The 12,803-nt window shown below is 27.0% G+C and overlaps 4 protein-coding genes across 4 annotated transcripts, besides 2 other annotated features; all 4 read right to left on the reverse strand.

The window, feature by feature from the left end:
• Positions 1-184: part of a repeat region that runs on past the window's edge.
• Positions 185-235: 51 nt separating this feature from the next.
• On the reverse strand, positions 236-709 carry EHI_065470 (uncharacterized protein; the record flags this gene model as incomplete). Its single annotated transcript, XM_643493.2, has 1 exon — positions 236-709. One exon carries the CDS (start codon positions 707-709, stop codon positions 236-238), a length of 474 nt encoding a protein of 157 aa, XP_648585.2.
• A 210-nt stretch (positions 710-919) lies between these two features.
• Positions 920-3,718, reverse strand: EHI_065480 (uncharacterized protein; the record flags this gene model as incomplete). Its single annotated transcript, XM_001913598.1, has 1 exon — positions 920-3,718. One exon carries the CDS (start codon positions 3,716-3,718, stop codon positions 920-922), a length of 2,799 nt encoding a protein of 932 aa, XP_001913633.1.
• Positions 3,719-4,498: 780 nt separating this feature from the next.
• On the reverse strand, positions 4,499-5,718 carry EHI_065490 (uncharacterized protein; the record flags this gene model as incomplete). The annotated part of the gene is made up of 2 exons (XM_001913599.1): positions 4,499-5,605; positions 5,689-5,718. 2 exons carry the CDS (start codon positions 5,716-5,718, stop codon positions 4,499-4,501), a joined length of 1,137 nt encoding a protein of 378 aa, XP_001913634.1.
• Positions 5,719-5,867: 149 nt separating this feature from the next.
• On the reverse strand, positions 5,868-7,930 carry EHI_065500 (protein kinase, putative; the record flags this gene model as incomplete). Its single annotated transcript, XM_643494.2, has 2 exons — positions 5,868-7,799; positions 7,847-7,930. 2 exons carry the CDS (start codon positions 7,928-7,930, stop codon positions 5,868-5,870), a joined length of 2,016 nt encoding a protein of 671 aa, XP_648586.2.
• A 62-nt stretch (positions 7,931-7,992) lies between these two features.
• Positions 7,993-12,777: a repeat region.
• The last annotated feature ends 26 nt before the right edge of the window (positions 12,778-12,803 follow it).

Here is a 12,803-nt window from a genome sequence, read left to right on the forward strand (position 1 = left end):
AAGAAGTAAAGGGATTAAAAAAGAAAACATAGAATACATTAATAATAAAGTAGATGACATGACTAAAGAAGAAGATAATATAGAAAATGGAAAGATTAGAGAGATTAATAGAAAGAAAAAGAAAAAAGAGATTGATGTAGAATACATAGAAGAGTTAATAAAGAAATAAAAAAAATAAACTAAATGAGATAAATTTTGGAATTTTAACTGAATTTATTTTAATGACACACTTTAATTAATTTTGGAAAGCACGTGAACAATCCATATACCTATCATTATTAACTTCATAACACTTAAAAGTTTCAATAAGAATAGGTTTTCCTGTGCAGTTAATATCAGAGTAGTCAAAAGACTTTCTTATAACTGTTTTGTTTTGAATATCAACCATATATCTTTTTTTATTAATGTCATCATCAGCACAATCACTTAACCAATAATTGTTAATTCCATGATTTTTATCAGAACTTAATTTTAGATTAGCACCAGTATTTTTAGGAATATTATTTCCATAAATAAATCTATTTAATCCACTAAATGTTGTTTCACTTAAAAGGGTTTTGGTATAATATTTTGTACAATTACTGTCATAATATAAGTAAGCAACTAAATGGTAATTCTCAAAATGAGGGATAAATGGTTGTTTGTCTATTGGAGTTTCATAACACTCTCCTTCTTCAACATCAAATATAACACCAGCAGAAAATGACATAAAATGTTTAGAGAGTCCATATGAAATAAATAAGTACAAAATGAATTGTTTAAATAATGTCATGAAGTAATATGATATTCTTAGTTGAATAAATATAACAAACCTTCTAATAAATTCTAATGATTTTCAGTTGTTATTGTTTCATTTAAAAAAAGAAATAGAAAAAAAAAGAAACAAAAATATATGTTGAAATTACTAAAAACACAATGTTTAATGGTCTTGGAGTAATGCTTTAAGAATATTATTTCCGCGTGCTAATAATTGTCTTGAATCTTTTGTTATTGACGCAAGTACTGATAATGCAGTTCTAGATGTTTCACATAAAGAAGCATCTCTTTTTTTTTTTCCACATTCATTACAATAAAATTTTCCAGTACGAGCATCGACCATTGAACTAAATTTCCCACAAAGAAAACATTTATCATTTTCATTAATATTTGGAATAATTTGCCATATATACCATGGATTAATTCCTATAGGTAAGTTTGGTAATAATGGAAGACAATTTCTATTAGCATAAAGATATGACTGCATTTCATTTCTCATACAATTCATCCACAACATTCCTAATGGAAGTGATTGTAATTGAACTTTAATCTCTTTATCATTTACACAAAAGGTAATAAATGCTGTCTCTCCTAATTCGTTACATTGAATTAAAACTTTAGTTTCAAACAAATTAAATGTATGTAATGGTTTCCTTTGCTTTACAAAATCTAAAGTACTTTTGTATAAGAATAAATAAATTCCAGCTAACACAATATGAATAACAGTACTTTTATCTAAAAGTGCATCTGAATGAAAAGATGAATCCTCTACTTCAGTCGAGAAGAATGAATATTTATCTGTTTTGATTGACTTTAATACTGAACTGTATCTAATCCATAAATTAGTTATCATTTCTTCTATTGTATTTATAAAACATGTCATTTCCTTTGTATTAGAAAATTTTATTAAATAATCTTCTTTATTATTATAAATATGGAGTTCATGTGAACTAAATGGCATTAAAACAAGATTATCAAAATAAAATATATTTTCTACTAATACTTTTTTCTTCTCTGAAATATCTGAAAGATGTACTTCACTTAAATCAGTTAATGATTTATTAACAATAAATAAAATAGCATCAGAAATAATAAGAATAACACATTTTTTTGTTTTTCCTTTATACTTCCCTTTAAAAATATCTTTTGATTTAACTTTAATAATATTACCATTTTCTATTGATAAAACTGTTCTTCCAAATAATGTTTTATCTATTTTAATTGATAGTCTTTCAATAATTTCATTTAACTCTGTTGATTGAGCAAAACTTTTATATTGATTATTAACATTATAAATAACATCTCCAACAATTTGATTTGCTTGTTCATATTCCTTCATTCTTGAATCATATTTTGGTAATGTTTCCATAATTCTATTTAGTTGTATTTTATATCTCATAATATGTTGAAACGGCATAGAACTTAATGAGTCTAAATCTGTTTGTTTTTTAATTTTTAATTTTAACATATATTCATAAATTGGCATTTTTTCACTTTGTTTTTTCATAATCTCTTCATAGTCATTCATTATTCTTTTATACAAATTAATGAAATATGCATATTCTTCAAATTTACCAAATTCCTTTATGAAACATTGAGCAATTCCATTGCCATATACTTCTTTTTTCTTACAAATAATTTCTTCTAACTTATTCTTTAATTCTTCTGTTACTTCAACAACTTTCTTCCTATATTCTTGTGCAAGAGCAAATATACTTCCTCCTCCATTACTCTTAAGTACTTCAAGACTTTCTTTTAAGATTTCCATATTTTCCAAAAAATATTTCTCATTTTTCATTAATTCTAAAACAGCCCCTTTTCTTTCTTTCATTCTTTTTATAATTTTTATTCCATTTTTATGAGCTTCTCTGTTTCTGATTAACCATTGAATCTCTTTAACTAGAACTATGTCTTGTTCAGTATATATTTTCTCATTCCAATTCTTTTCAACTCCAATAACTTTTTGTATTTCATGTACTTCATCAATAGCCAATGCACATGATTGCCTTCTTTGTGTTCTTCTTCGAATAGGTATCTCTCTATTATATGAGATTGTTTGTATCATTGAATTAATACAGAGTGGTGGAACTTCTTTCTTTGGAGAAATATTCCTTCCATTAGGTTTCATTTTCACTGAAATAGCTTGTTTTTCTCCACATTTCTTTAATAACACAACATCATCTTTTTGCTTTCTTTTTTCATGAAGTTCTTTAAGTACATTTTTAAATTGGTCTTCATTAAATACCCGTAGTTCATGTTCATTGTGTTGTCTTAAAAGAGCCTCTTGAAGTTCTTTTCCAAACTCAGCACTGAACCTTGTAGTTTTTCTCCTATGAAGTTTCCCTTGAAGACTCGGTCGTAATTTTTTCTCTTCAATTTTTAGTTCACTTGAGCTGAGTCTTTCAGTGCTTTGGTCTCTACAAGATAAACCTTCACTCTCATTTTCTTCACTACTTATTCCTTCTGTAGTTGTAGTTCCACTTGACTCAATACATTCAGCACTTTCTCCAACTTGTTCATTCTTAATTTTTCCAAAACAAATTGTTTTTCTAGACCTTTTACTATACAAGTCAACATCAGTAACAACTTGCATTTCTCTTGGATCACTGGCTCTTCTAAATCGATTCATTTTTCTTTTTATCTCATCAATAAGAATCTCTTCATCTCCAGTAAATTCATACCCTTTTCCTTCTTCATTTGAAATAGAACTACTACTACTATTTTCTTTTATACTCTCCTTTTTAATTGAATCCATTTCATTAACTTGTACAATAGATTGTTTAGAAGGTTTTTTCATTATTACAGTATTATTAGTATTATGTGTTATTGTTCTTTCATTCTTCTTTTTAAAATGGAACGGTTCAAATTTACTCACTTTTGGTTTATTTTTTACAGTCCAAACTTGTTGTAAAGTTGAAGCAAATTTAGCTATTTCCTCTTCATCCCCAGAAACCATTCTCATAATATTTTCTGTACAATCATGTTTGAACTTGTTCCTAATGGTTGCAAAAGCTACACTAAAATTTTCTATACGTTGAAAAATATTTTTAGGTTGAGCACTGAAAGCAACTTTAGTATTTGTTAGGTTGTTAACTAATTGAACAAAAACAACTCCATCCTCCAATGATTTAAAACTAGTCAAGTTGATTTTGGCTTGTTCATTGATCCATTGAAGTGGCTATACTCCGTTAATGAACAAAATTTAAAAGAACACTTTTAAATAAAATAACAAACTGATTGATGAGATGGTCTCATCGTGAAATTATAATTTTATCTTTTCAGTTTGTCATATTTTAAGTTTTTGTTTCCTTTTCTTCAAAAGTCTCAGCTTTTATTTTTAGATATTTATTTGATTGAGCAAAGTTACATGAATAGTTTGAATTTGATTTTTCATTTCACTGGAAGAAATTTCTATTATTTTGTTAATAAAGCAAAGAAGGTTTAATTATTTCAAGGAAATATATGAGATATAAACCATTCATTTCAAATGAAAAGTCTAACATCATAAAAGATAAAATAATTACATTCCTACTATTTATCACTAACAAATTAGTCATGACAAGAGAAAGTATGTGCTGTGTTTTTCTACTAATACCAAAGACATTGAAATAATTTACCTCAAGCAACAAACTATAATTATTAACTACTTATTAAAAAAAATAAATAATAACTCTATGATAATTATTAAAGAAAATTGTCTCAATTGATCATTATTGTTCAATCGAATAAAAGAGGTTTGCTCTTACTCTTTCTTTTCTTCCTCAGCTGGTTTTTCTTCTTTCTTTTCTTCTTCAACTGGTTTTTCTTCTTCTTTCTTTTCTTCTTCAACTGGTTTCTCTTCTTCTTTCTTTTCTTCTTCAACTGGTTTCTCTTCTTCTTTCTTTTCTTCTTCAACTGGTTTCTCTTCTTCTTTCTTTTCTGTTCCAGTGGTAGAGTCTGTTGTGGCTGGAGTTTCAGTATTAATTGGAGCATTAACAAAATTGTCTTCAGGTGTTTCATTTAAGGTAGTATCAAGTTCAACAGAAAGAACATAAGCAGAGTGAACATTAGCATTAGCCTTAACGAATTGTTCTAAGTCTTCTTCATAACTCATCTTATCAACTTCTGTTTTAAGTGTTTTATAGGCTTCATCTTCAATTGGTACAATTTCAGTTAATTGAGTAGCAACAATACCAAAAACATTTTTAGCACTATCAAATTGATTCTTAATTAATTCAATGGCACTTTCATTAATCTTTTTTACTGGCTCACCATACATTTCTTCTCCAAAAGCATTGGCTTTTTCAACTGCTTGTTTATAGTTATTTTCAGCTGTTTGTACACGAGTAACAGCTTGTTGTTTTCTAGCTACTAATTTATCTACCATAGTTACATTTTGTGTCATTGCAGTATTTAATTGAGAGGTAATTTGTTTCAATTCATTAACAGCCTTTTTATATTGTTCAGCACTCTTCTCAGCATTCTTAATTAATAATTGATGGTTCTTGTGTTTTACAAGATATTCATTAACAATTCTTTTTCTGTTCAATTCAAGTGTGCGTTGTAAATTTTCTAATGGCTTAGAAACTTGTTCAATAAAAATAACACCCATTTCATTATGTCTTTGAGCAACTTTTAATGTTTCTGTATTAAATGCAGTTAAAGCACTCTTCATAGTATTTTCAAGAGAGTCTAATGGAACTTCTTTTTTTAATAAAAGGGTTCCAACTCTCATAGGAGTTGAACATTGTTGAATCAAATGTTTAGCATATTCAATTTCAGTATTTCCTCTTTGTTGGAAGAGAGAAGCATAGCCTTTAGTTAAATGTTGTAAATAGTCCAATTTCTTTGCAATACTTTCAAATTCATACTATTTTATTAATATTTTTTTCGTTTATTCATTTATTTACCTTTCATTTTACCTTAATTTTTAATACTAAAAAATAGACAAACAGTTAATGTTGCAGTTTGTTCAGCAGACATCTTTGAATCTCAAAAATCCTTTTTCTTTTTTTCTTTTCATTTTCTCTAGATTTTTCTCTTTTCTTCTTTTTTGGATCTATAAATAAAAATTTAGTACTTTAAATTCCTTAAATGAAAAAGAAATAAATTTTGATTATATATAACATTTATTAACAAAATTTTGTCATTTCTATTAAATCAGTCAAAATATCAATAATTTCATCAAACAAAGGACGACTTTCAGGTAATTCATCCCAGCAACGTTCCATTAGTTCAATATATTTTTTATTTATTTCATTAGTTGCAAGTTTTTTTGGAATTTTAGGTCTAGATCCTTTTTGGCTGACACTAAGCATTATCTGATATGGAGTAAGTTTAGAGTATGGTCTTTTTCGAGTAAGAATTTCCCACATAACAATACCAAAAGAATATACATCACTTTTAATACCAAATGGTTTATTTTGTAAAATTTCTGGAGCAATCCATGCTAATGTACCACAAAGATTTGTTGTGTTAATTTCTTTACCAAGTAAAGGAGTTGATAATCCAAAATCACTGACTTTTACACACCAATTATCATTAACAAGTAAATTATTAGTTTTAAGGTCTCTATGAAGAATTGGTGGTTTACAGTGATGAAGATAAAACATTCCACTAGCAGTGTCTTTAAGCATTCTTAATTTATTTTCTATAGTTAAATTAATACAACTATTATTTAATATTTCTCTAACAGTACCATTTTGCATTAGTTCCATTGCTATAAGCATAAAATTATTATCCATTCCACTTCCAAAGAATTGAAGAATACAAGGATGTCTTAGTGATTTCATAAGTTTAACTTCTTTAGTAACTTCTTCAATATTTTTCTTTTCTACCCTTTCAATAGGAATGAGTTTTACAGCTATTTCTTGACCTTTCCAACTAGCACTCCATACATCCCCGAAACTACCTCTTCCAATAATTTTATCACAAACTATCTCTTTTGTTGAGATTGTTTGATCAACCGATTCTTGTTGAGATTGTTTCTTTATAAATAAAACACCAACAGTAACTATTGATAGAAGAATAATAATAGTTATTGTCAATATTATTAGAATAATGATCCATTCAATGCTATAATATTGAACTTCAGGTTTAATTAAAACGCTTGTGTTGTATTTAATATAGTCAACATTATTTAATGAAATACTAAGAAAATACTTTTTGTTTTTAATTTCATCCATATTATTTATTTGACATATTATTGTATTTTGATCAATATACTCTGCTTTTAAAATAATAGGTGATAGTTTGCTATAGTTAGTCTCTTCTAATTTACAATAAATACTTTTAGTGTCAATAAATCCATTTCCATTAACCATAATAATTTGTTTTTCTTGATAATTTTGATTTTCTGCTTTCATTATCGAACAATTATAATATTCAAACTCGACGTTTGATTTAATATTTCCATCATCTTCATATCCAACATGAAATTGATATGAATGAATTTTATTAATATTTGGACTTAAACAATTTCCAAATGTAGAATTTATTACATCAAATTTACTTTTTTCATTCCCAAACCAACAATAATATTGTTTTCCTTCTTCTTGAAAATTATTCCCAAATACTTGAATCGTTGTATTCCCTTCTATAGGACCACATGATGGTGTTAGCGTAATAATATCAGGTAATTGTATTCCATAATTAAACTTAATCTCTATAGAAGAAATGCATATAACATTACTTTGACTCTCAATTGAAAATATATTTTTTCCTCTTCTGACAATACTGTCTGTTGTTGATTCACTGTATCTTCTCATACAACACTCTTCAGATCTACATTTTAAATAATCTTCATTTATAACCCCAAATCTAACAGGCTTATTATTCACTTTAACAACAATAAAAGAGGGTGGGCTAAAGGCGTCTTTATTTAATGATCCTACAAGGTCTATTGTTGTTCCATAAAAGTACATAGCTTCTATCAAATCATCAATAGTAAATTCCCCTTTGCTTAACAACCCACTTGCACTTGCTTCATTAGAACAGTCAAATGAAGTTTGAGAAATATATGGAATAGAACACTGTTCTTTTTGGCAAGTATTTTGTTTTGTTTTCTATAAGTGAGTGTAGGTATAAAAAAGGATGAAAAAGAAAGACAAACAGAATACAGCTTAATCTTTTTAGTTTTATTAACAACAATACCAAAAGAAAAAATGATGAGTGAAACATATACCAATAATTTCATTTTTGATTTTTGAGTCTTGTTTTTAGTTTTTTTTTCTTGGTTTATTTTTATTTTTTAAAACGAGATCCTTTTCCAATGCAGGAAATACAACAAATTTTAATGCCATGGCTATTGTGTAAAACCTTAGGGTCTTGTAAAGAAAAGCAAACAAGACATAGAAATATAAGGTCATACAACAAAAAAAGAAATGTCAATAGCAATAAATGGCATAACAATTATAATAATAAAGGTAAACGATACATCAAGGAAAAAGGGTTTAGAAGACGAAAGACACAAAGAAAAACAAATAAAAAACAAGGTAAATACAATAACAATAAAGATTATACAAATAACAAATACAAATGGCTAACAATAAAAGAGATACAAGAAAGAATAAAAAAAATAACAAATGAATGGAATGAAGGAGAATACGAAGAAATACTTAAAAAATATGAAGGTAAGAAGAAAAGATGGTATGATATCCTCCAAGAAGTATATTCAATTAAAAAGAAAAAGATAATTGAAAAAACGAAAGAAGAGTTTAAAGAAAAAACAAAAGATTGGGAGGAAAAAGACATTAAAACAAATGAAGAAGAAATTAAAAACAAAAACCCAATTAAAGAAATGAATGATAGATGTAAAATTGCAAGAATAATAAATGAAACAGAAAGTATAAAGAAAGTACAAGAAGAAACAAAAAATAAAGAAGAAAAGATAGAAGAAGAAAAAGAAAAAGAAGAAATACTTGCTCTGAAAAATCAAATTACTGAATTACAAGGAAAACTTAAAGAATTAAGTATGAAAAGAATGGAAGAAGAACAAGCCATCTCAGAAGAAATGATGAGAAAAGCAAAAGAAATAGTTAGGAAAGAATTTGAAGAAGAAATTACAGAAATGAAAACACAAAATAGAAAGATTCAAACGAATTATGAAGAAATGAAGAAAGAAAATGAAAAATTAGAAGAAAGAAATTTAAAATTACAAGGAAAAATAAATGAGATAGAAGGAAAGAAAATCACAGAAGTAAATAATAAAGAAGAAAAAATCCGAAGCATCCAAGCTAATAAAAAGAAGATTGAAAAAGAAAATGAAGAAATGAAAGAAGAAATTGAAAAGTTGAAAAAGAGAAACAAGATACTAGAACAAAATACAAACACACTAGAGAAGAAGATTGAAATGATAGAAAAAAACACTGAAGAATTAAAGAAAGAAATAAGAGATAAAGAAAAACAAATCTCTGAGTATCAAGAAATTGCAATTAAAAACCAAGAAATTGCAGAAATAACAAGAGAAGAATTAGACAACACACAAAAAGAAAATGAAGCACAAAAACAAATAATATCAAAACAACAAGATGATATTGAAAATTTTATCTCACAGAAGGAATTAGAGAAGAAGAAAACGATGACACTTGTGATAAATACACAACCAGTATTGAGGAAAGCATCATCAGGAACGATGGAGATGAACGAAACTACTCCTATGAAAAAGACAGTAGTGGAAATCGAAGAGGAAAGCAAAGCACTGATTGTCAAAAAAACAAGAGATGATAATCAGACAAGAAATACAACAAACCAAAGAAATCAAATTTTAAATGAAGTGTTGTATTGTTTTGAATTAATTGGTTGAATAAGAAATTATATAAGAAATTAAGATGGGAACAAATTGAAAGTATAATAAAAGTGACAAACATCAATGTCAATAATGAAAAAGAATATATTAAATATATTAAAATATCACATAAAATAAAAGAAAGCACTAAACGGTACATTAAAGTGAAAGTAAATGATATAATGGAAGGAAGAGTAGAGTGTAATTCAATAATAAAAAACATCATATTAAAGAATAATTCTACTGAAATTGATGAAGAATATCTTAACACTCTCATCAATAAAGTGAAAGAAATGAAAGTAGAAAAATGTTCAAACATTAATTACTACTGGAAAAGAAAAGAAACTGATGAATTAATAAGGGAAATTAATAATAGATGAGTATAATCATGAAGCAGAATGGATTATCTGCAAGATGATATGAAGAATATTTCAATGTGTATGCACCTCTATCTCCAAAATAAAATAATAAGAGATAAATTTGATGAAATTAAAGAAATCCTAAAGAAAATAAATAGACTAGAAGATTTGGTCAAGGGAAGGAAATGGTACAGAATAAAGTGCATCATGAAATTAAATGAACATGATGAAGAAGGAATAAAAGTTAAAGCACTAGAAAGAATAAAATACATAAAATATATGATGACAATGATAAAAGAAAGAATTAAATTTAATAAAGATGCAATAGTCAGAATCAATACAAATAAAATCATGTTTGATTCTAACAAGAAAATTAGAATAAGGAAAAAAGACCCCAAAAATGAAATATACCCAAATAACGATATTACTTTAGAATACATGAAATTGTTATACGAAACACAGGTGATATTAAATAAAGAAAATTGGAAAATAAAACAAATCATCTTGTGGAATGAAAGATATAGAAATTATGATAGTGTCATAATAACAATAAATGAATTAAATTTAAGTATAATGAAAATAAGTAACTGGAAAGCACCAGGAATAGACACTATATATGGGTATTATTGGAAAAGGATGTCATCATCAAGAGAAGCCATTCTCAGTATCTTCAATGAATGGTTAAACTTCCCCGAAAACATCCCATTAGACATGGTAAGTGGAAGAACTTTATTAATCCACAAATTGATATGAATAATGTCACTAATTATCGTCCTATCAGTTGTACAAATGTAATTATGAAAGTATTTACCTCCATATTAAAAGAAAAGATTCACAGAAGACTTAACATGAATTGTGAATCATTTAAAATCAGTAGCAACCAATTGGGATGTAAGTTGCAATCTTTAGCTGCTAAAGAAGGAATAATTAATAGTTATATGATGAAGCAGCAGAAAGAAGAGAAATACCCAAAATATGTGGAGTCATATTATGACATTAAGAAAGCATATGACACAGTAAACCACGAATGGGTAATTGAATCATTAAAGTATTTTAATGTAGAGGGTGTCATCATTGACATAATTGAAAGTATAATGACTAGATGGAAGATATTCATCGGCTATAAATTTAATGAATATCTAGGTAGTATTAAATTAAATAGAGGAATTTTACAAGGTGATTCCTTATCCCCTCTACTCTTCATCATTCAGATGAATGTAATTTCACAAATCATCGAAGAGAAATTCCCAAAAGCAAATCACACATTATATATGGATGATTTGAGAATAATGACGCAAAGTAGTGAAGAAATGGGAATAATCCACAATGAAATTAAAGAAATAATAAGTGGAATAGGGATGGAAATGAATGAGAAAAAATCAGGATTGGTATTAAAAAACATTAAAGAAATACCAAATGGAATGCAAAACATCCCAGTCATTGAAGGTGAGGACTTGTATAAATACTTAGGAATATGGCAGTCCGATGAAATTGATGACACCTTCAATTGTAAAACCATCAAAGAAAAAATGATGAAGAAGATGGAAGAAATAAACACTGATGAAAGTAGTAATATAAGATATATTACTAGAATAAACAATGAAGTAATCCCTATTTTCAGATATTCAGCATCAGTTGTAAATTGGAAAATAACTGACCTAGACAAAATTGATTTGGAGATAAGAAAATACTTAAGAAAGGCAAAATACAATGGTGAAACTCCAAAGATAGGTTGTATGTCCCTCAAGAAGAAATGAATGATTAATAAATATAAGGGACGAATATGTTATTGAATTAGTAAGAACAGTGATGTACTACTGTACCAGAGAAAGTGAAATTGGAAATAACATATTAGATAGATGGTACAGTAAGAAAGGAATGTGGAATAGAATTAAAAAAGCCCTAGGTCATAAAATCCCAGAAACAAAAATAGAAGAAATAATAAATGAAGGGATAGAAAAGAAAAAAGAAAAAGAAGTAGTAGTAGAAATAAAGAAATTATTGACCGACCAACACATCAAAAAATGGAAGTGTCATCAAATAAGTGGACACTTTAGAAGATGGTTCGAGTCAAAAGGAGTAGATAAAACTACTACAGTGAAAGCATGGAAGTCCATCAATATTAAAAAGAATGCATTTCTCCAATTAACTAAAATGCAAGATGGAGCAATATTTTGTGGGTATAAGAAAGCAAAAATAATGAAAAATGAAAGATTGAAATACTGCCCACTATGTAAAGACAAGATAGCAACAGTAGAACACATTCTACTATCTTGTATTTATCATAATAAATCACAAAAAGAAAAACATGACAATATTGGCATTATAATATTGATTGATAAGAAAATACACAGGAAATATTCAATATAAAAAACCTCCATATGAAACAGTGTTCCAATATAAAGACATCACAATGATATGGAACAAACAAATAATGCCTAAAAGTGATGGACAATACCACAAAAGACCAGATATATATGTATTAGATAAAAAGAATAAAACTGATCTATTATTTGATATGACTATTGTGGCTGATCACAATATTAATTGAGCCTATTGGAAAAAAAGAAATATGTATAAGGAATTAAAGAATAGGCTAATGAAAATAGAAAAATTAAAAGATGTCAGAATAATTCCAGTAGTAATTTCAATCAATGGATTAATAAATAAAGAAAGTAATAAATTAATTAAAGAAATAAAAATTGAAATTGACATCGAAAAAGAAGTAAAAAACCTTGTGATTAAAAACATGATGGATGTCATGGAATACTGCGGAGATCACAACCAAACATACTCCGTAGAGCTACTTGAAGAAGAAGACGAAGGGACGGGATTAGTCTCCCCTAAGCCAGGAAGAATAGAAGCTAGTTCTATTAATACTTAATTAATTGCTTTTTATTTTTATTTTTTAAAACAAAAGATAA

Source organism: Entamoeba histolytica, genomic scaffold, assembly GCF_000208925.1.
Source record: "Entamoeba histolytica HM-1:IMSS scf_1104750517267 genomic scaffold, whole genome shotgun sequence".
Taxonomy (NCBI): domain Eukaryota; phylum Evosea; order Mastigamoebida; family Endamoebidae; genus Entamoeba; species Entamoeba histolytica.